We start from the raw sequence: 24,899 nt of genomic DNA, 5'->3' as shown, positions 1-24,899 counted from the left end.
GTATGAAATACAAACCCCAATGGTGGTGGTCTTCTCTGAGGCAAATGAGCATTTACAATACCATTATTCTGATCCAACAGCAATGCTGCCATTTTAGAAATGATCGTGTAACACTTCTTTCATAGAAGCCCCCTAGAATAATAAGAAGTCTTTTTAGCTTTTGAAGGATGTATTTCAATACACTGAAGCACTTTAAAGATCTTACTTGAAACCTGGAGCATTTCAATGTCAGTGAAAAGGGTTCATCATCTGAAGACATAATTTAACACCTGTAGCAGATACCAACTTGCTGAGTATTGTAAGCTGTACATTAGCATTCTTAAGGATGCAGTATGTCGCTCAGTATGTCACAATATGACATTATACATCTTCATCTGTACTGAAGACTGATAATTTGCTGCATAAATGTAATAATCTTGCCTAATATGCAGCATCTAGAAAATAATTTAGATAAACATCGTGGTGTTGCTTATACATAGATGTGAGACACTTCAGTGGAAAGTTTTTAACTCGAGAGATATTATATCTTGCCTTTAATAGTGTATAATACACAAAGCTCATACTATCTGTGCAGATGCATAGTTAGCAGATGCAAGGATATGATCAATAAAATCTGATTTTAAGGATCCTCTGCCTGAAGCAGAGAAGCAGGCAGTTCTAGAGTTAGTGGAACAGATCTACCATTGACATCTTGGAGGTGGGATGGTGGGATCGTCTTCTCTAGCATCTGTGGAAGGCAAACAAGCTAGTAAGTACAAGTGTGTAGCCTCTTTTAAGATACCTCTTCTAAATATAAATGTTTTTAATAATACAGTCTCTAGAGCATGGGAACAAGACTGATAACTTAGCCAGTGATCACTGCTTTGAGGAGAGACGGAGAAGGCAGAAAAAATAGTGTATTATTAACAGGAGTACTCTAAGGAAACCGGTGGTTGAGGTCAGCAGCCCTACATGTGGTATGAAAATGGGCAATTGCATGATTCAGTCTCGAAGGAAGTAGTGATCTGAGATATTTCCAAGACGCGGATGGCTCTTAGGTGAAGTTACCCTCATAACCATGTGAATAGCAATAAAATGAGGTTTGCAGTTGGTAAACTTGAAGCATAATGGCAGTTACAGAAAATATGTATCATTCTAGATGTATGTGTGAATCTTTAGTTTTGATGTCATCAAGGTGACTTTCATTAAAAATCATCATGGCCTTCTCTGTGATTTACTTCAGTAAAGCCATCAATGCCTGAAACAACAGCGCTAGGAGCTGCTATGGCAGCAGGAGCTGCAGAAGGAGTTGGAATTTGGAGCCTGAATCCTGGAGATTTGACAGCAGTGACATGTGAACGATTTGAACCACAGATCAACCCAGAGGGTAAAACCTTTTCATATTATTTAAGAAATTGCAAACTTAGTATTTTGTGTCCAACAGATTGAGTTTTTTCTTTGTTGCAGTCTAACATACTGATACAAAACCAGCTATATATGAATATCCTCACAAATGTTGAACATCAACTTTGTAGTGCTGAGTTTAGAGAAAAGTGCATTTCACTTGCTGTTTTGTCCATTTATGGTATAGTAAGGATGGAAAATGGTTAAAACAGCATAATTCCACAGGGGAATGTGTTTGCGTTTTTTTCTTTCCTCTTTTTGAAAGAAGCTTGGCACTGGTCGTTGCAGTTAGTAGTTTTTGATTTATAGCAAGTAAAGTCAAAGAAATCTTGAAAGTTTTTTACTGAGAAAGATGTCTTCTAAACCTCCTGTGCATTCATGAGTTTTCACAGATGTAGAAAGGACAGACTGACTATTTTTGGGAGGCTTTTCTTTTGGCTTTAAAAAGCCTTCATTAATCATTGGTTTTTAGCTAACTAACTTTTTCATCAGTTTTTAAGTGCTTCTAGAGATGGAAAGCATGTACTTGACATGGTTAATCCATGTGGAAGACAAATACATTTTTGTCTTTTCAATGTTTTCTTAATTTTTGATACAGAATTTTGTCTTACCGTTTCGATTATAATTACTACTACTACTATAATTACTACTGTAATCCCTACTTCAAGACAGTGTTTTCAACACAGAAGGGCTTCTACATGAATAGCAAGTGCTTCATGTTGTCCTACTTTTAAATCTTATTGGTGAACATACAGAAAATTGTTTTTAAGGTTTATTTCTCCATACTGTGCATATCTGGGGGGGGTTGGGTTGTTTTGGTTTTTTGTACTCAAAACAGAATTGTATAATACTTGTTCTGTGCAGACAAACTATACTATTCAAAAAAGTGGAAAGCTAATATTGTAGTGTTTGCTTCATAATTCTAGTAGTAGTATTCATATGTATTGAGAGGCTTTTCTGTTTGCTGATTTCTCAATATCAGAAAGTGAATTTCGCTATGCCAGATGGAAGAAAGCTGTGATGAAATCCATGGGCTGGGAGACATCAGAAGCTCCTCCAAATGGTAAATCAGAAATTAATGCAGGTCAAGTATTATTAACTAGCCACTTAGCCTAGGTAGTTAATCTTGATTTTGGTGACTTTTTCTGTTCATACCATCTCTGGACTATTCCAGTGATTTAAAAATTATTACTTAACACCACTGTGGAAACAAAGCAGTAAAAGAGATAGATAGATCTTCCTCTTGAAAGGAGCACGCAAGCAATATCTTGTAGGGCTCTGAAAACAGATTACATGTAATCAAGACTAACTTCAGTTTTTGCAGAATGACATTGATTTACAAAAGAAAAAAGTCTTACCTAGAAGAAGAGATACAGCACAATTCTGAGACAGTGCGGGGGTTACATAAACTTTCTTATACTATACCCTCATGTTGCAAAGGATAGAAGTTTCATCCTGAGATTTTTCTTGCTATATCTTGCCTTTATTATTTGCTGTATAGGAAGGAGGGATTGATAGCCACATCAAAATCTCTTTGACCTACAAGGGCTAAGAGCAAGAAATTTTCATAAAGTGAAGAATTGTGTAGACCTATTGTTCGCACACAGGGAATATACAAACACTTTCGAAGGGCTGAATAAGAACTTTCTTTTGAAGTAGAGGGCTTTTTCATCTGTTGGATTTGAATTAAATAAAACCTGCAGTTTTCTATGATCTATAATTTAAATTTTTATTTCAGCACTATTTCAAGATAAGTTTTTAGTCCTGAATCATCCTACAACTCATCATTTGTGGGCCTTATCTTCATTTTAATTCCCTTTTGCTGGAAAAACTATTAGAAGGAAAAGTATTAATTAAAGAATCCTCAAAATGTAAACTCCCCCCAGAATCCACGGTTGCAGCCCTCAAGCTGCATGAAGTCCCTTACTTTGTTCTTGAATGCTAAAATTTTCCTTTTACCATCCTGTATGTTGATTTAAATATTTTATTTACCATGGTTATACAAACAATTATCTCAAGGCTATTTGGAAGGGAAGTAGGTAACTTGGCATGAGTAACAAGATTCACTTCAGTATTGTCGATTATGATTTAGTAGCCTTACTTTTAAACTCTCTGTTATGTATCCTGAAGTCCCACATGCCTGATATGTATCTTACTTACATATCTTTATTTCCTTTTGAAGGATGGAAAATTCTGCCTTGTAGAAAACAAAACTAGATCTTGTTCTTCAGCTCATGTGAAAAAGGATGTGTTTATCAAAACTTACCCTCAGTGATTATCTGGTTTAACACTGGGGTGAAATGTTATTTTCCTTAGTTCTTGCTTTGAAACTTTGTCTTCTGCCTGCTAGGAGTATTTAAGATTGAAAAACACTAGAAATGGTCTCAACCTAGATAGTGCTAACAGTGGAATTTGGATTTGAACTTTTTTATTGACAGCCTGTTTCGAATTATTGTGGGGGTTATGCATGATCTTTTTTAGTTTTTCTGCAAATGTCACTGCATTTGTTACTTTTTACTGTTCATATGATTTTTAAAACATAAATTGCAATTTATATATATATATTTCTCTTTTGATTTGCTTGACTGGAAACACCCTCCCCTGGATGACATCAGGTGACACTAGTATCTTCTGTAGTCTGCCTTTGGGTTTTTTTATTATGAGTAGCATGATAATGTTAATCGGAGCAAAGTGCATCTCAGGTTAGTTATCATTTGAACTAGATCACTGTAAAAGCTATCATCTACTCTGGTTTAGGTGTTGGAGTTTTTTGTATGCTGTCTGTTTATTGTTAGCAAAAATGACTGATGCTTTTTGTTGTTCATGCACACGAGTGTTTGAGAGTGTGAATTAGACATGTGGTACCTAAGGGAACGAAGTGAATGCCATCTCGAATTCATCCTCCTGTGCCATGAAATTCATAATTGTTAAATACACAGGAAACCTTGAACTGTCTCCTCCCTTTGCCTACCTATGCAGACTGTACGCAGTTTATAAAAAGGGTATAGGTTGGAGCAGCCTAGCATAGCAGAGTTTTGCATTGCCTGCATTACAGTGTGTACTGCAGTTAGAATAAGGTTCCATCCTTTATCCTGTATTTCTTCTCATAGCATTTCAAATTATTTTGAGGATCTCATTTAAATAAAGTGAAGACTTTTCTTCTGTCCCTGAAAGGCTTCATGCACCCCTTTCATTTTTCTCATCCCCTTGGAACTATTGCATGGTTAGAAGTCTCCATCTGCTAAATCTAGAGAATATTCTTTTTGTGCTTTGCACTTGATGGATAAGTGAATTCATTTCGTGTAAAGAGAAGAGACCCTAAAAAGCCTACCTGCAAAACTGGGGAAAGGGAATGTGTGCATATGCAATGAAGATGCATCTTCAACCTATTGATGTATGTTTATTTTAAAAGAAAATTCTTAATATGGATGACGGTGTTAGTTACTTGTGCCAGAAGTAAGAAATTTCATTAAGATAATATTATGGTAAGAAAAAGAAGTTTATATGGTGATGTCGTTTGTTCTTTTTGTTGTATTTACTAATTTCATTTCAAAGAAAATATTTTACAGTATAGCCATTGTTGCTGCTTAGTAAGCTTTTGGGGGGTGGTTGTTTACTTTTCTTTCTTTGTTTTCATTTTCATAGTGTGGGGGGCCCGGTGTTGATTAAACAGACAGTTGAGGACTCTAGCATGCGCCTGTGATGATGTGTTTGTATTTTGTTTCTACTCATTCAGCCTGAATTAACTATTCAATTGTAATTTTCCTTGCATGGAAGAGACTGAGCTTGTAGGAGAACTAAAATCAAACTAAACAAATAGGTTGACACTGTTTTACTAACTCTAGAATGTATCTGTGAATGAGAATAATCTTGATTTTGAAGAACAGAATAAAACCAACTGTGAATAAGTGGGTAAACTTTTAACAAGCTGAACTAAGCAACTTGAATATTAATTCCAGGTCGGGTTCTTCACCACATGGGGGATACCTAAAATAATATGAAGATCAATGTTAAGTGGGCAGATAAGCTACTTAAATTCTGAGTTTATTGCTTTATAAAAACAACTAATCAGTAACCTGCATATACATGTCTAAACTTGCACTGCTGGAACTCGTAGAAAAAGGGTTTTTGTCTCCCTTCCCTAAGCTTGTCAGTGCCTTTCTGACTCACAAGTGGAAAACATATTCATCTCAACTCAGTCTGGCCTTCAAAACCCATTTTTGCCCTTGTTTTCGGATAACAGTAACTATTGATATAGTGACTGTTACTATATATAGTTACTATATATACCAATATATTGGTATATTATTTGCATGGTAAGCCTGGAGACAGGAGAAGTTGCAAGAAATTTCCAGCTCTTACTTGTTTTTAAAATGGTGATGTCTAAAAAGGAATAGCATCAGTGATGGTACGTACAGGTTGTAGTTTTGCTCAGCTGTGCGTTAGGGTAGAACATGATATATAGAATTTGTGTTGCTGATTGGAGCAGAGCTGCTTCCCCTTAGCCATTTACTCTGGTAAATACCCTTTTGCTTCTAAAAGCTGCAACTGTTTGACCAGACTTTCCTTCTAACTTCAGTACAGGAACTCCATTAATTAATTTGTTACATTTTACCTTTTAATGAAACACGGGAACTCCCAACGCAGTCGTCAGTATAGTAGGTTTGAGGATTGAATCTACTGAGGGTTGAATTCATCCTTCATGTGCTGAAACAGCAGTAAGTCTTGCATGGCAACAGTGCTGTTGTTGAATGTGTCTCTGTAGAGCAGGGCCATGATTTTACAATCACTGAAACGCGAAGGAAAAATCTGCTGTGGCAGAACAGAGAACACTAACGTGGCAAAAACCCTTTTACAAAACTGCTAAACTAGCTGCTTTTTCATGCAACACCTGATGACTGAATATGAAAAACAATACTGTATTTCATGAGATCATTTAATAATTTCATCAAAATCAGTTCACTTACTTGTGCCTTATTTTGTGATCTTCATTCCTCTTCTCTCCCGAGGGAGAAAGGGCCAACATTTTGTTTGTTTCACTATTAAAGCAAGTTATATGTAGCGACTGGAGTCCTTATTCTAAGGTTCTCTTTAAGTTTTTCACACTAGTTTTGGAAGTGGACATCTGAGATATTTCAACATATCCTGTAGCTGTACTTTTTTGAAGGGTGGAAGTCATCTGAAAGTGGTACTATATTCTATTAGACTCAAATTTAAATGCCTTTGCATGCTTAAATTGGCACCTCTCAAGTGAGATGTAAGTGAGGATTGGCTGTATATGGCATCTGACGTGACATTGGGGTATAAAGTTCTTTTTGAGTTTATTCTCACAGAGTGTGTCAGTGCTGATAGTAATACTGTATTCTTCCTGCTTAAATACCTTTGGGTTTTTTTTTAAGATTCTGTTTTTCCTTTTTAGTTTCTTGTGTTGTCATAGTTACTGCCAAATTGCATACTCATGTACATATAGGGATCGCTGTGCAGTTGCACACATTAGTTACAATAATATTTCCCAGATTTCTGAAAGCTGAGCTCATATTCAGAAAAAAATAAGCTTGGAGTACCTTCCCTCAATTCTTCTACTTGTTAAAAATTTACCCATCTTAATAGTGTGGTCTCTTCTTTCCTGCTGTATGCACATCCCACACACTTAAATGCTGGCTTATCTGGTGTCACAAGACACATCTAATTTATAATTGCATTAATTGAAAACAAAGGGTCGTTATACTGAATTCCTCCTACAGCTCAATTGTGTTATAGAGTGTTATTAATGTTTTAGAGTAAATTCAATGTTACTAATGCACATTCTTTCTTATTTAAGGTGCTGATAAATGAGACTACTTAATGGACTCTCTGGATGCAACTGATTTTTTTATTTCATTTTGTTTTATTGTCCGAAGAGATTCCACCACCAATATGATTATACTACTTGTGTGACTAAATCCATTCATGAATCCATCTGTTGTGAGTCCCTGAGTAACCTCCCAGTGGTACACTGAAACTTTAGTCATCAACCCTTCATTGCTCTTCTCCCTTCCTCATCAACTCCAACCACACTGGAGGCCTTTGCGTGGACTATCTCACGTCATCCTCTAAAATTTCACAAGCCTAGCTTTGTCTGAGCAAGTTGGTATAAAAAAAACCCTGCAACTTCTAATGTCAGATGTTTAGCTACCCTTTTCAGGACTTTGGTACTTTTTACAACATGCTGCAGAAAGTTAATGATGCACTATTAGAGCTTTGTGAACACCTTAGAATTCTTCCAGCTGCTGTGAATTACTTTTCATACATCTGTGGTTGCCAAAGATGTTTTATTGTAGTGGTCACTGGTCTGAAACACCTGCAGTGGTACAAACCTTTTAAACACTAGCTCAAGATGTATTATCGCTAGCACACATCACCACCAGTTTGGCAATGAAGAGGTTGCTGATATGGTCCACAGAGTACTATCAAAATGATCAATCACAAAGTTAAAAGGTTGGTTTGGCTTCTGGCGTACGTAGTCAGTTTGTCCGTTCTAACTACTTAAGACGTTAAGTCCTGTAGCTGTACATTTAAAAGAGATAGGAGTAAATAGATGTTTTGGTTAAGGCCGTGTTTCATGTTCTTGCTCTTCTGTGTTAGTTTGGAAAGACAGATTTGATACAGAATGCTATTGACAGGACAGCTTCTTGGTCCTCGGCAACTGATAGCTGTTAAAACTTCTCTGTACAATGCACTTTTCTTGACCAATACTGCATATAATCTGTCGTCCTGCGTAAGGACATTTTAGTGACTGTTTGTTAAACTTTTGAAAGTTGAAGCTAACTTAGTTTTCCTTAAAGGGGTCCACTCCAAATTAAATATTAGTGCTTTTGTTCTTGATCCCATTTAGTATGTCACAGGGACCAAAATCTCCCTTTCAGTTTCGTTGTCCATAGTTTTAAGAGCAAGAGCAAGTTATTGCAAAATATACTGGGACAACCCAAAACCCCGACTTGGAAGAGTAAGCACTTGGCACCTAAAATGGGCCATTGGAATTCACAGGCAACGTGCGTGACAATTGAGTTGCATCAACTTTGAAACTTTTTGTCTTCCACAGGTAAAGGAACAAGGCAAATAGTCTTACCTTCAGCTTTCCTGTTGGTACCAACAGCATGACAAACGCCAGCCTTACTGGTTAAGTCAGAGAAAATGCATTCTCGTGTAGTGTCATTAGATCATTGTAGAAGGCTGGCGAGATTATATGTGGGAACAACATGGAGGATTTCAAAGACATGTTTAAATGCACTAGGAGTTAAAGGGAGTGGGTTTTGTGTGCGTTTGTTCTTAAAGACTTGTCTTTAAAAAAAACAGTCTTTAAAAAAGTTTGTTTTTCTTTGTTAAACTATGATTAGAGGGTTAGTTTTTAAAAATATGTTAAATATGTGTGTGATTGAAGCAATGGATTGCACAGAAGTTCAGGTCTGTACAATATATTTAATATCAAATGCATATTAATTGCCTTTTTATTATCAAGTGCAATGACCTTTGAAATGTGACTTTTAGTGAAGAAGTTAGAGAAGGAACGTTTTTCGTCTTGGGGTTGCACGTGTAAATTCAACAGAGGGGATTTTTGTGCACGGGTGAAAATATAACAACATCATTCAAATCCCATATCTCCTATAAATACTCAAATGCGAGGTGTGACAACTAACATTTCTGAGTTTTCCAGTTTGTATTGGAGAGGTGAAGAAAAAGTGGAAAATGAACATGAACCCACAGAAAAATCTTCATACTCCTTACCTTTACACGGAGCTGTTGCTGATCCCACCTTACCCCAAGGAACAGGAGTAACGGCAGCCTTTGGAGCACACAGGGCAAGGGCAGGACACACCCCAAACACTGGACTCCTGAGTATGACTTCTTGCCAAAAACACTAAAGTACTGAACCCGGGAACGACTTGTGTTGAAGTGTTGCCTTTGCCAATGACATATGTGGCGAGGGGAAAGGTAGCATGTAATATGTAGGAGAGGGATTTTTTGCTGCTTTTCTGACTTATCTTTTACTGGGAAACAAAATTCCTATTACTTTTTCACTGAGTAAAAATCATTATTTTATTTTCAATTGCTGTTGCAAATATTTTTTAAGAATTTCACACCACTGTTAACTTTCTACCAACATAGTTGAAATATATTGTAAACTTTAGCGTGTTGGGGGGGAGGGGACAAACTGTTGAAAGTTAGCTTTTTGTGAAGCTGTGATTTATTTTTTTCTATAAATTACCAGATTTATAAATTCTTACTTGAGAAATGCGTTAACTTGGTATTAAAATACCGTACATAAATTGATGTAAGCTGTCAGTGTATCCTTTCAGACACATTTTCATCCATGGTTTTCAGAGGAGGCATTGGTGTGCACTGCTGCATATCAAACAACAGAGCACCCTCCGCGGGTGCCACAGACTCACGCCTTTCCTCGCTCAAACGTACGGATCAAATACACGCAGTACTGCCTTTGGCTTTTCAGTGATAGATTCAGTTTCCAGGACTGGACTAGAAATTACGTTTCCTCACGTCCCTCCATAGTCAGGAAAAAAGCAGGAAAACACAAGTAAACCGACGAACAGGAACACAGTCGTAATACAGGTTTGATCCGAATGTCTCAAACAACATCTCTTGGTGGGGCCAACAGGCCAGATGGTTTTTGTTCTTACACTATGATCTGGTATTTGCTACAGATCAAAAAGCCATTAGGAGCTGGAGGAAGAAATATTGATGGAATAGAAAACCTTCCTGGGGGCGCTAGCCAGGAGCATAAGGTGTTTCTGTTCTTTTAAGAAAGAAGTGTGGGGCTTTGTGTAGATGTGGAGGGAAATGCATGGAGTGTGCCTGCCAGATTCTGATGGGTTCTGTCTCCGTGTAGCTCCCAATTGTATTCTACACATCTAGTGCTGCATCGTCACACCAAAGGTGTCGCCTTCCTCCATACTGTGAAGACTTTACAAAGTCTTTAGTCTCCTATACCGAGCTCAGTTGTATGAATCAGAAACAAACCTCCCTCCAAAAAAAAAGGAATTTAAATGACATAACAGCAAAGAAACCTTAGGTAACATGTAATTATTCCATGTCAGACTTCTCCCTCTGCTTGTGAGACTCAGGAGTCCTCCTTTCACACAGCAAAATTACAGCCTTGCCCTTAGCTGCGCTGCACAAGAGCATACTCAAATTCCATGATTCATCAAGCTGGAAAATAAGACAAGAACTTTATTAATGTAATTAGTACCAGAAATTTATATGTTTAAAGAATTTTAGTTCAACAAAAGCTAGTAGAATGTTTAGTCTATTATTGGAACTCTATACAAACAAGCTTCTTAATATCCATATCGGCATCCAAGACATAATCTTTCCATCTAAAGAATCCTAGATCTGTAGCTATTGGAATGCCGTCCCATTAAGAGCTGTAACACAAGCCTCGTATGTTTTTTTTTTAAATTATTATCACTGTCTGGCATTTATGGAAGTCTCAGATAAAAATAGCTGATGCAGGGAGTAAAGGCAATGGAGCCAGACCCTTCTCTGTGGCACTCAGTGACAGGACAAGAGGCAAAGGGCGCGAAGTGAAACACAGCAAATTCCATTCAAACCAAAGAAAATGATCTTTTACTCTGAGGGTGGTCACACACGAGAGCAGATTGCTCAGAGAGGTTGTGGAGTCTCCATCCTTCAGGATACTCAAAACTCCACAGGACATAGCCCTGATTTTATTGACCCTGTTCTGAGCAGGGAGTTGGACCAGATAATCTCCAGAGGTGCCCTCCTGCCTCAGCCAGTCTGTGAGTCTGTGATGAGGTCAGCCGCAGCTCGTGTCCAGCGCGGGCTGAAGGCTTGAGCCAGCTAATAGTAAAGGCCAGGGAAAAGGAAGTGCTAGCTTTTTGGACAAAACCAGTTCACTTCATATGAATCAGTTTTTGCCCACCGTTGTATTTCAGCATTATTCAGCTGGAGTTATTCCTATGTTACCCTACGTATGCATCTGTTTTGGGAGAGTCAGCCCTATTGTGTGGGCTTGTTATCTTACTTTGCGTTAGTTTTGAGAGATAATCGTTTAAGGAGTTGGAGTTGATAGTGGGAGTTTAAGCAGAATTACTGTTTTTCAGATTCCTGTTTGCTTTGATCTAATACCCCATTTTTCACAAGGAATTATACCACCAGATGCTTCAAAGCAACCCAAAAGGCAAACATGGGATAACACACTTCCAAAGAGACCACAGTTAAACTGTAGTTAACAAAACCCAAAAATATGGGTCCTTCAGTTTTTTGTAATGGGAAGACATCAGTTCAGGAGTCACTTCTGTCTGTCTGTAGTGCTTTTTCTTTTAATTCATGGGCTGCTGATCTGGGGGTTCCTTCTCTGATTGTCCTTGAAAGGACATTCACTTCAGTTGGAAGGATCTCCTGCATCGTTACTTTTCAGTTCTGGAGGCATGGAGCGCACTGAGAACTGAAGAGCCAGCAGCTTTAGCCGCGTGGTGGCCTGGTACACTTGTCGGGTCTCATGCAACTAGGAAAGAGCTTGTAGACAGGACGGCTTTGGTGATCAGTTGTCGCTGTCTAGAGCAAGCCTTTTCCCTCCCAGATCTAAAGCCATTGGAGTTGTCTTCTATTTGTTTTGGCAACAGGATGGGTTAGTCAGCGTGCTCAACAGCACCCACATTTCCTATGATACTTCATAAACAGCTTCAAGAGTTTTGAGGATAGCGCTTCAGCTACTTATTTTTCGCTAAGTTTTCTGACTACATCAGTCCTATCCGTCTTCCTTGCATATGTTGTCTTGCAGGTGAAGCGATTACTGAAAACCTGCCACAGAGCATACTGTTTGATACAGAGGAACCCAAGATTCATCGACAAAGCACAGAAATCCCTTCTGTATTTCTGCTTCATGCCCAACAACAGGAGTCAGCCCACAGCTGAGAGGATGCATAACACAAATATATATTCCATACCCTGCATGATGTTTCAGTATTAACATCACTTTCTTCCGCAAATACTAAAGCCGAGTGCTGCCCCATTATGAAGGAGGGTTACCTGAAAAACTACGTGAATGGCTTCAGTCTCTATCTGCTTATAACTAGAATCTAACTCCAAGTCTTCTGTGGACACCGTTTTCTGGAAATGAATGTGCCAGTGCTGCTTGTCAACCTTGATTTTTCAGGGAGAATTGATTCTTCAGTTGTACAATTCTGAAGAATTGACCCTTCAGCAGAAGAAACTGCTTTAACACGAAGAAAAGTTTCTAGAGCTCTCATACTACAAACACTGGAGGCATCAGATATTCTCCTTTTTTTGTTGTTGTTTTTGTTTTAAGGAAGAAGGGAAAAAGAAGAGAGTGTCACCTATCTAGAACACGCAAGATCCCTGTCTTCATTGTGAAGCAAAATATGAGATGATAACTTTAAAATTGTTCTCTACATAATGATTGTCGTGTCTCAGTTAAACCTCAAGATACGTCAAGACACTCTCCCCCAGAAAACAAGCTTGCATTACCAACACAAGCTATTCTTATTTGGACCCTAGTTAGTCTTCAAAAAGGTGCAAACCACTTCATGTGCAACATGGTACCTCTATTCTGTGGCCCTCTAATACATGAGCCTTAAAGTAAACAAATTGTACCTTTCCTTGGTTTGGGTTTCAGCTCATTGATGAACTTCTGACTCAAGAGTTATCCAGGGCTGTCATACTCAGCAATGGATTTCAGATCATGAGATCATTTCTTTGACTGTTACCAGTCTTTCTGTTTGATTGCTGGTATTACATCCACAAACATGAAGTCTGTCAGACTTCTAAATGTTAAGTAATATTAAGCAATGTTCAGTAAAATTAATATTAAATGAATTAATTAATTAAATTATACATTATAGTAGTGCTGAAAGATTTTGTTTGCTAATCTTGAAATAGGTTATTTGTTTATTCTTGAGTATGTGAAATACCAAGTCCCAATTGATGTGCAAATGAGGCACATTGTATATTGAAATGTTCAGGTATAGTTTTATTATTCAGTGTATGAGGTAAGCACTTAGGGAAGGTAGGAAAAAACACACTAGATTTTTAGCAGTTCAGAACCCAGTGTAGTGCAGTGGTAGATCAATATAACGAGCAATAGGATGGTCAAAGGTTATAACAGTAGGATGATGCTGGTTTACAGAATATCCTTGAATATCTGAAATCATTGGAAGATTTTGTAATAGCTTCTTTAAAAAAAAAAAAATCAGTTATTCCCACTTGCTTTTCAAAGTAGCATCTGTTGAAGCTATCACAGCGACATTTGGCGCAGTATTCACAAAATGAAAATGTTGAAATCGTAATTTAAATATTTATGCAAAGACATGAGTCACAGCTGTACTACCTTACGATAGAAACAACGATAACATCAGCATGTGAGCAGTTCATTTACACGCCGTAAATCAGTACTGCCAAACCAGTTTGCAGTAAATGTGTAGTACTAAACACATGTGAGGAAAGAGTGAGCTCTTTCATAATAGAACGAAAAACAACAGGTGTGGTAATTCTTGTTTACAGAAATTCCCCTAAGATTTTTAATGTTACGAATTTTTGCCCAAAAGTCATGAAGTTCCAATACTTGGTATACTTGGACTACCTAATAGTCCTTATCCACAAAGTGGCCATGAAAGCGTAATTAGGTAATTTCTTTCTCTCTATGGATATTTAATCTTGGATGCTGCCTAGACTTTGAAATGAACTGATGTTCCGCAGTGAAGAAAACAGATGTAAGTAGGATCCAAGTTTCTTTTTTTTTATTATTTTTTCTTTTACTTTTGTTGTGGTTTTAGGCTGATCCAGCAACTAAAACTCACACAGTCTCTCCTTCTCCAGTAAAGTAGAGAGGAGAGAAAAAAAAAACAAAGGGACTGAGGGTTGAGACAAGAACAGAGGGAGCACCCACCAACCATGGTCCTGGGCAAAACAGACAGGGCTTTCTCAAAGCAAAAGAGTTTATTAATGATTACTTAGAAGGACAAAGGGAAACAAAACCCGATTACTCGAGAGGACAGAAAGAAACAAAACCAGATCTTAAAACTGACACCTTCCCCCCCCCCCCCCTTTCCTTTTCCTCCCGGCTCTACCTCCTCCCCCCCGCAGCACACAGGGCAGGGACTGGGGGAGTGCAGGTCAGTTCATTCCGTGCTGTTACTGCTGCTTCTTTCTTAAAGGAGAAGGAGTCCTTACACACTTTTCCCCTGCTCCAATGGATCCCCTACCCACGAGGAAAAATCCACAAACTTCTCCAGTGTGAGTCCAGCCCACTGGAAACAATCCTTCCCCACAGATTGCTCCGGTGTGGGCTTTACCACAGTCTCGGGTGCTTAGGGAGCTGTAGCCACTCGCTCCGGCGTGGGTCGTCACGCAGACTCCAGATGCCTCTCTGCCTTGTCGTGCACCCCAACACGACCATCCTCAGGCTCAGGCATCTTCTCCCCACGGGCTGTGAGTGGGTCTCTGCTCCACCGAGGCCGTCCTGGTTGCAGGGGGGCCGCCTGCCATCTCACCATCAGCCGCAGGGGAAACTCGGCTCCAGCACACCTCCTCCCGCTCCATCCTCACTGACCTGCTGTCGATGTGGCGGTTTCTCTCAGATCTCAGTCCTCTCCAGGTGAACTCAGCCCAGTGGGCACCCCGGGAGTGGGGTGCCCCCAAGTTCCCCAGCTGGCTCCACCGCCGCCATCCTCCGTGGGCGGCACCGGCCCGACGCAGGCAGCTGCCCGGCCGGGAGCCAGGGAGCGGGGGCAGTGCCCTCCTCCCTTCTCTGCTCGAACCTGGGCGAAGCACCTTTTCCGGTTCCTTTGTCCTGACTTAAATAGGGCAATTCGCAGAGGTGCCCTATTGGCTCAACCCTGAGGGGGTTGGCAGTCTGATCTGGTGGCCAGAACTAAGCCTAACCCAGTTCCAAAACATGGGAGGTCACAGGGACCAAAACCCCTCTCCTGCCACCAGAACCACCCCCCCCTCCACATCAAACCATGACAACTTTGAAGCTGGAGATTTTGCAGCGCATAAGGCGTGGGTTCTCATTACTGTGATGCTTGAAGTTACACTGAACTACAGCCTTTGCAGAGGTTTCTCCAAGATATCTCTTTGTCTCTCTTCTCTGGTCGTGAAAAAAACTCAAACATTTTATATCCATTCAGAAGGCTGCTGACAGCTATTGGTTTATTATTTTGGGTTTGCTTACCTACTCCATCACTTTGAGCCTGGACTCCGTGTCCTGTTTCAGAACAGGAACAATAAGCTGGGCTTTTCCAGCTGTCCCCTCACCCTGCTTCTGTGGTGAGATATCTGACAGTCTTGGGGCACATGTAATCATGTGTCTAGATGCAAGACAATGTCCTGCTTTTAAAGACACATTCTTCAGAGCAGGTACTCCTTATCCGCCCTTACAGAGCTAATCCTTCCTCTTGCATCTTAGCAGGTGGCCACGTAGTTACAGTCCAAAAGAAACACTATACAGAGGGATGATCTAAATAAGAGTTGTACTGAAGTCCACACATTGGGTATTTGTTGAGATTCAGAGTAGTATCTCACAGGAGGTTTTACGGATTTGGCTTACAGCATGACAAGAACAGAGTACTGCTTCTGGAAATCTGCATTCAAGAGAGAGAAAAAAAAAAAACAACAAACAAAACCCAAATATTTGATGCACAGTATACCTGCATTTGTATAAATTTAAATACTCCTTCTCCATCTTAACTTCAGTGCTGAAGTCAGACCCACACTGTAACCCTTTTCCAGCACAGCTGTGCTACACGTAGGCGTAAGGATACTTTGCTTGGTTGATATCTTAGTGCCCACATACATCAAACATAGTGGCGATGTTGTGCTTTTACTGGCTTTGTTGACGTTTTAGGTGGGGACTGATCTTAAATCTCTGTATTACCACAGCAAAATTGCTGTACTGCTATCTTATTTCTTCTCTGCATTAAGAAATGCTTTTGCAGACACAGCTTTGGCATCTTGGGCTTCAACTAAACCAGACTGTTATCAGAGCAATTTTAATAGCTCGTTTTAGAAGTCATTTAATTCTTCTAGTTTAAACAAAGTAGAATAAACATAGTCTATTCAAAAGTAATCTTTCTTCAGCGAAGACAAACTTTTAAAGAATATGAGAAAGGAATTAAAAGCAAGAGTTTAAAAAAAAGCCCTCAGGTGACAGTATCAATTCATTTGGATATGAGCACAGGTAAGATCGATTGATTCCTTGTTCCTTAGATTAATCTTTGCTAGCATCCCATATGGTGGGAATTTTCCAAAGAACAAAAAAACAGCTTTGTAACAACTTTCATTTTCCTACCAGAGCTGATGTTGAGGAAATGTGATCCTAACTGTAAAAATGAAACTCCTATTTGATCAGCAAAGTAACTAGACATTGCTGGCCCAATGCATCAGACTCATTATTTAAGCAAGACATGTTTTGTACTCCAAAGCCATTTGCACAGATACTTATTATGTAATTTATTATGCTCATTTTCAACAAACATAGATTTTTTTCTACTTTTTTTGTCTTTTTCTTTTTCTTCTTTGATGTTTTCATCATCTGCTAGTGCCACCTAGGTTAGCATTAAGTTAATGCCACAAGTGACTTGAGAGAAAATTATAAATTATTTATTGTTTAGTTCATAAACAACTGCAATATATAAAAAAACTTCTATATAGTTATGGTAAGTTCTGTTTTAAATCTGAAGCTTTTGATTGATTAAAAGTTTAAAGCACAAATTCCCAGAGAATTGTGTTAGTTTTCTTAACCTCACTTTGCTGAAAAGCACTGGCTGTTTATAATTTAAAAAAGACACTTGTTGACTGCGTTAATTTCTCAGGAGAGCTAATTTCATCTGTAATTAAAGGTGCTCACTTGGCAGCATAAGAAACAGGATCTCTTTGTTTATTCACAAAACAAGCTGCACACAGGCAGCAGACGAAGTCCTTGCTCCCTCACCCTCATGCACCAGATATGAAAGTGTATTCTTGTTGCCAGTTAAACCTGGACCATCTCTTTGGACATTAGGATGTCTGCTGAGATTACACTTTGTCCTTGTGTAGCTACTTGTCTACTGAAAGAGTTCCTGACCCCGTTGTCAGTAGGTGGGCAAACTGCCACCAAGGACGCCGATCTTCTGTCAGTAACCTGTGGCTGAATCAGTCAGGTGGCAACCTGGCATTCTGCATCCCATTCAGCCGTCATCTTCTCTTTATCTTTCTTGCCTTCATTCACTGGCTGTTTTGTTGTGGGCACTCCCTATGTGTTCAAAAGTCTCAAAGTAAGACTAACCATTTGTTAATACTTGTGCTAGACCATTGCAGTGTGGGAAATGTCACTCAGTTATTCGTTATTCTGCTGTATTTCTGTTTTGTTTGTTTTTTTTTTTTTTAATACCATGTCAGGTATCCTAGCAGAGATGAAAAGGGGCAGGATCTCTTAACTCTGGTTAATTATAAATGTAATAATCCTGTCTGTGATATCTACAATTGTATGCAAATTTAAGCCTAGCTCCTAACCCATCAAGACCAGTAAGCCTGCTGGACTTCGTCTCGTCACCCCTGTCACTGAGCCTGGAAGTCTCCTGAGAGCACAGAGCTGGCCCTAGGAGGTAAAATTGTGCTTCCACACCCTTTAGTAGCACGGCAAGTCACACAGACCAGCTCCACTAACTCCCTCCAGCCGTGAGGCAATAAAAAGATTCTCACCTCAGTTATTCGTTACACCCAGCGGTGTGGTGTTCTCCTTGCGCCCCTAAAAACCAAGCACATGAGCTGAAGCTCCGTGGTTTCAGTGTACCGGCAGAGATGATAGGTAGGCTGCGAGTGGCCCTCTCCCTTTGCCATCAGCGGAAATCTGACATTGTGGAGAGCGGCAGGAGGAGGCGGATGCAGTGGGAAGCAGCTGGTGGACAGGGTATGATCTACTCCCCAGTACCTTTTCACCCGCAGGGGCTGCCTTCCCCATCCCTTCATGTTTGGGCATCACAGTGGTGGGACCAGCAGCTTGCCTGAAACTCGTGTCCAACCTGCAGCACAAAGCGGTACTTTTGGGGGACTTCAGGAACTTTGAGGAGTAGTTCTGGACCTTCAAAACCAGCAAGGCACCGTGCTCACAATAGGACTAAATAATTCACCTGGGGCCACACCAGAACTCTGAGATGCCTTCACTCAGGGCTGTCACACTCAAACAACAGGACCTAGAAAGATGTGCGTAGTTCGATCAGAGAATAAGTCCTTAACAGGATGGCAGCCAAGGTCAGCTCCCACTCAGTCATTCACATAGTGTCAGCTTTGCCCAGGTGGCATTTGGTAACCTGCTTGATAAAAAAAAAAAATCAATTTAAAAATCCAGAGTACTGTAATTGCATCTGTTTATAAAATTTATCAAACAAATTGTGTAAAGGAAGTTGACTTACAACACTACAAAAGTTTTAATTAAAATTTATTTCAGTATGTAAAAGGAGTACACCAAGTTTTATAATTAAATCTTGGCAAAAGGATTTTAATGGAAAATGCCAGTGCGTAAATTGTATTAATTGTGTAACGCTGTTCAATAAGACTTTCTCTGCTGCTTTACTGATGGAGTAGGAAGGAGAACAAAAATACCATGCTGAAAACTCTCTGCACAAGTGGATATTAGTCATGTCAAAGACTTTCCTGTTTGATAAAATGCATTACCTTAACTTTCAGAGGGAGGAAAGTAATATTCTCAGTGGTGGAAAACAGCTGGATATCATTAACAAGTTGAAAGTGGAGGTGGTGCTTTCATCATTTCCCCTTTCCCTTCCCTCCCTCCTCCCTTCTGCATTCTTTTCAGAGCCATAGCTTCATTTTCCCTGTTCTGACTTAGCTGACCCCAGACTACAGCTTTTTGGCAAAATGAAGACGGATTTTCTGAGTTTTCCTTCGATATTTTGTCAAGCACCTGGTTTCTTTACATACAGGGCAGCGAAAGGGAAGAAGCAGCTCCCCTTAAACACACAGAGTTTTAACAATCTCAGTGCTTCTCACTCAGCGCACACTTCATACGAGATGGGCACAATTTATTTCTAGGCAAAGGGCCTAACTTCTATTTTGGAGTAATCTCCCATCCATCTCTCCCCTGGAGGGGCAGGGGGAGAGAGTGGGTGTGACAGGGTGGGTGGCCGCCTCCCATCCAGCTGCAGCAGGGAGCATGGGCTGACTGAGCTCTGGGGTTCCGGGCTACCTACCCAGGCACACCGTGAGCTGCCCTCCAGCCCACATTCCGTTTTTCCTTGAGGGCAGCTTTTTCATCCAATCTCAAGAGTGGTCAAACCAGCCCTGACAAATCCAAGGGGTTATATTCCTCTTGTTATCCCGAATCTATTCCTAAGTCTTCCCTCCTGTGCTCCGTTGGCAGGAGGAAGGGTGGACAGAAACGGTTTTCGCATGGTCTAGCCTTTCTCCCTACTGTTTTTCTGAGTTTGTTTTTGCACCTAGAGAAAGCCTGATGGTTACAGAGAAATCAGGGGAAAAGGGGCTTTGCCTTTTGCAACAGCTGCTGTTTGTTGCTCTCCTCAGGAAAGGGACATTGTCAGGCAAAGGGGGATTTTTTGGGGGTCAGTCCAATATATGAAGATCAGATTTTGTAGGTACAGCTCCAGCAGAAGCCAAAGTGCCGTTACTGAGGATACATCTGGAAAAGGTCACAAAACTCAAAACAGAAGGATTGTCAGTCTGCTTCTTTTTTTACCCTCGTATAGTCAGGATCCTGTATTATCTGGGAACTGTATCCAGTGTCATACCAAAGGTGAACGTGGATGTTCTGCTGCACACCTTCACCCAATGCTCACGCTTTTCTCCTGATTACTGCAACAGAGGACTCTGCCGCTCTTTATTCTTGAATTCGGAAGAGCCCATGTGGCACTCCTGGATGGTCAATAAATGAGTTATGGCCAGTGGCATTTAATTATTTACAGCTATATCCAAAACAGGTTTCAACAACACAGCCGTGATTCTGGGGTGAAAGGTAAAGCTCTTCACTAGGACATTACTCATCCCAGCAGGGCAGGGGGTGGATGTTTTTCACTGCCACTTGCCTCTCTGTTGCTCTTCACCTTTTGAATGGTGAGGAAAGTCATGACATCTCGTTGCTGCCCCAGGGTCGCTGTGTTTACTAAATGGAGGTTATACTCTGAGTGGCACAGGCAATATGCAAGATTTATTCCCTTCCTCCAGGGGACTACAGTTGGTTTTCTGGCTATCAGTTCTTTGCCTTTCCTCTTTCTCCCTCCCTAGGGATCACTTTTCCACCTCACGGGATCAGCATTGTTAGCTTTAATTATTTTAATACAAGTTTCATGATACTTAGAGTTCTGAATTGAAATTATATCTTGCAGATACGTTGTCATATATGTATATTATTTTTTTAATAGCTTCTAGTTGTCACCTTTTCAATCTATTCTCTCTCTTTCAAGCTCAAAAAGAAGACAAAAATATTTTCCAAATATTTTCCAAATCATAGAGTTTGAGTTGTTGGACTTGGCAGCATATTTCTGTCCTCTAACTGTACTTTGGAAGGCAGCTCTTAGACAGAAGGTCTCTTAGGTCTACTAAAGCTTATCTTCTCTTTATTTCCATGTACCTTTTATTTTTTTCTCTATGTAGAGTTCCAGGAGTATATCAGAAATATTTTACTTAAAGTTTATTATTTTTCCATTACCTCCCCTTCTTAAAAGAGAAACTTACACTACAGTGCTTCATGCAGTTGTAATATGTCAAATAGCTGATTTTTATTTTCCTGACACCATATTTTTAATTAAATGGTATTTTCTGCTTTTTAGGATTTAGTCTGTAACATGATGAACGATTGTTTTAATTGTAGTCTGATTTTTTTCTGATGTGAAGGAGGGAGAAAGTGAATAAAGGGGTTTATTATTAGAATACCAGAAGTTCACAGACTACTCTAAAATCAAAATGTGATTAATATGTAAAATCCTTATAATTATTGTGCTCTCCAGACCGCGTGGTGGGACTTGTATTTTTTTATATTATACCACAGCTCTAGTACATATTAACTGTGATGACTCAACAGCTCCAGATTAAGTTTTGAGCCAGAGTACTTGTTTCCTTGCATGATCATTTTAGTTTCAAAATAACCTTTGTTCTGTTTCTGATGGGGCTAATGAGCAGTGCTTATGTAAAATATCCCAAAGGTAGGTAAAAACCCAGAACTTCATTGCTGGTAAGAAACAATTTTTGATTACAACATTATTATTCGTGTATGAAAAGCTGGACATGAGCTGGCAATGTGCACTGGCAGCCCAGAAAGCCAAGTGTATCCTGGGCTGCATCCAAAGAAGCGTGGCCAGCAGGTCAAGGAAGGTGCTTCTGCCCCTCTACTCTGCTCTCGTGAGACCCCAACCGGAATACTGCCTTCAGCTTTGGAGTCCCCAACACAAGAAGGACATGGAGCTGCTGGAGTGGCTCTAGAAGAGGGTCACAAAGATGATCAAGGGCTGGAGCACCTCTGCTATGAAGACAGGCTGAGAGAGTTGGGCTTGTTTAGCCTGGAGAAGAATAGGCTCTGGGGACATCTTGTTGCGGCCTTTCAATGCTTACAGGGGTCCTATAAGAAAGATGGGGACAAACATTTTAGTAGGTCGTGTAGTGATAAGACAAGCGGTAATGCTTTTAAATTGAAAGAGGGCAGATTTAGACTAGATATAAGGAAGAAATTTTTTACAGTGAGAGTGTTGAAACATTGGCACAGGTTGCCCAGAGAGGTGGCAGATGCCCCATCCCTGGAAGCACTCAGGGTCAGTTTGGATGAGGCTCTGAGCAACCTGATCTAGCTGAATATGTCCCCTTCTCCCTGCAGGATGGACTAGATGACCTTCAAAGATCACTTCCAAACCAAATCATTCTATGATTCTATGATTCTATGATTCTATGATTAGTCATTTAAAATCAGCCAAGTTAAGTTTATGTAGTGCCTCCGGGATAAATATTATGTAGTGGGCTGTTGATTGTGTCTCTAAATGTCTTTGGGGTCTGATCAGGTCTTGTTTGCACATTAATAACATTTTCAAACACTTAAGCTTCATCAAAGTGAGCAGGATGTGTGAAGAAGGTTTAGGGATGTGGACACATGCCTACAAATTGACTGGACCATGACTACATCTAAAGAGGTGGTTTACATCAACAGTTACCAAGACTAGGAAATGGGCTCAAGAGAAGACAGGATGCTTTCTCCTTATATTCATCAGTAGAGGAGTAGTTAACCAGTGCCCAAGGACATTTTTTTTATCCTTCCCATAATTAAATTATAGATGTTTAAGTGCAAATAGTGGGAATAAAAACGACTCGACTGTACACTGAGGTTTTTAGTAGCTCAAGGGAAGCTGTTGCTGGAAAATCCTGTGCAGTGGTGCTGGCACAAGACTTGCTGAGTGGCTTGCCCAGTGGCCATGGCTGTCAGCACTTCCCACCGTCCAGCAACATTTTCTCAGTCATCCTACAGACTTCATTAGGCTGAGGAGAGCAGGTTGTGGGGGTGTCACTGGCACATGAGGGCCTTGTTTCACAGTTTGCTTTAAGAGTGTTGGTGGAGTGGAGTTGAGAGCTGCTGGTGAGAGGACGATGACAATTTGATGACTACAAAATGAAGACGATGCAGTCAGTCCCTGGCTCCTGTCGCCCTTTCTGCCTGACACAGACCTCTCACAACAGCCATGCACGCGTGATTTACCCTATTCCTCCCCAAGCAAAAGCCTCAAACAATTCCTACAAATTCTGCTCATAGCAGGCGATATTTTTGTTCTTATATTAACTTGCACAGGGAAAATTGTCGACCCATCTTAGTGCAGCATTTATTTCAATGCTTGCTATGTACTTAACAAATGCAATGAGGAAGGATTTGTACTTTGATTTTAACAAAAGGAAAGCTATTGCCTTTAAATTATGTAAGATATGTCAATGCTTTCCAGACAATTTGCAAGTTCCTTTCACCCAGCATTGAAACATGGCTGCGTTTTTTCTGTAGAATGAAGCTGGAGCTTAAAGCAAATGCATCCATTTGCTGGTATCTGCTACCGTATCTCAGTTTGAAATTGCATGGAGCGTATAGCTCAGTGTGCTGGGATATCGGTAAATGCAGTACTTCTCATTTGAAATTGGTACAGGTCTTTGATACTGTTTCACATAAACCCAAAAATGAATATATGAAGGGCAAAACATAGCCTCTGCTATGTTTTTTTGTCTACTTAAGCTGATTTTTGTATAAATATTTAAAAGGTTAAGTATAAAAATTAGAGAAGATATCATAATAAGTCTTTATGAGTTGTGAATACATGACACCTTGATTTTGTAACTAAATGAAACTATCGATGCATGTTGTCATTTGACAGCTTAAGAGCCTTATAGGAAACCAATAAAGGAATAATTTATCACTATTTTATTTGTAATTGAAACATGGTTTAAGATGAATAAATATCTGTAAATCAAAAGATGTCTCGTCGTTACTTTTGTTGTATTTCCTCTTGTACTTTGCCCATTGTTTATTTGAAGGACAGGAAGGGATTTTAGTTTCCACTGATAGTGCATTTATTCTTTGCTTTTTCGGTACAGGCAAGTGCAAAAAAAATCCCATCCAGGACAAAGTGTTGGATGTGTCAGCTCTGATCCAGAGAAACATGCCCGTTCAGAAAAGGTGTTTAACTGTATTTTAATGTTATCATCATCTTCAGTGAGAAAGAAGTAGGTGCATGTTTCCAGAATAACAAATCAACCTTGAACAATTTGCATGCTTGATACTTCTGCCCAGTAGGGGCAGGAGCTCTGGGTTCCTCGATGCATGAGAACGAAGAATAGGCAGATCCAGTAAGTAAATGATCCAGGCAGTCTTTTAAATGGTTGTCCTTTCAGGAGACTTAGTAAAATAGTTAGAACAAATTTACGTAGGGAAAATCTTGGTGTGTATCTCACATCACAGACTGTTAGAAACATAGAGTCCCTAAAGCAAGGTGAAATCAGTAAGTGTAAGGGCAGGACAGCAAAACCAGAGGAAAAATTTTTCAGGAAAAAAAAGTTTGAAAAAGTAATAAATGTTTCATTGCCTTAAATTCTAAAAAGAGTTTAATCAATAATGGGAAAGGTATCAAAAATTTCTCTAACTCAGTATTGATTTTTATGTTATATTTATCCCTTGAAAGGCACTAGCAGGTCATTACACAATTAGATAAAAGAACTCTGAAAAGTTAAGGACTGTTACCACCCTTGAAAGCTGCATATTTGTTACTCAAGGTCACAGCAACTGTTTATTTTTGGAAAACCATTAGTTCCACGTAGTGTGTAAGGAAGAACAGTTCCAGCTGTCAGATAAAAAAATCTGAAGTTTCTATTATTGTCTGTGAGAGCTCATACGTAGTCCTTTATGTTTGAAAAGAAAGGAGTCTCTTTTCCACCCTAACACGATCATTTATTAAGTTCAATTATTTCAACTTTTCAGTTAATCTTTGCCCAACATCACGCCATTAGCTGATTTA

General features: G+C 39.7%; 1 protein-coding gene across 1 annotated transcript in view; it reads left to right on the top strand.

The window, feature by feature from the left end:
• Positions 1-12,315, top strand: part of GK (glycerol kinase) — a 46,993-nt gene extending 34,678 nt beyond the window's left edge. The window contains exons 18-20 of the mRNA XM_086608774.1: positions 1,223-1,366; positions 2,366-2,446; positions 12,182-12,315. Of these exons, the coding sequence (XP_086464900.1) occupies positions 1,223-1,366; positions 2,366-2,446; positions 12,182-12,315 (359 nt within the window). The remainder of the gene's footprint in view (positions 1-1,222; positions 1,367-2,365; positions 2,447-12,181) is intronic.
• The last annotated feature ends 12,584 nt before the right edge of the window (positions 12,316-24,899 follow it).

This window comes from Tauraco erythrolophus, chromosome 1 (genome assembly GCF_009769465.1).
Source record: "Tauraco erythrolophus isolate bTauEry1 chromosome 1, bTauEry1.pri, whole genome shotgun sequence".
In the NCBI taxonomy this organism is placed as follows: Eukaryota; Metazoa; Chordata; class Aves; order Musophagiformes; family Musophagidae; genus Tauraco; species Tauraco erythrolophus.
The sequence above is the reverse complement of the archived record's forward strand: the minus strand, read 5'-3'. Positions and strand labels throughout refer to the sequence as shown.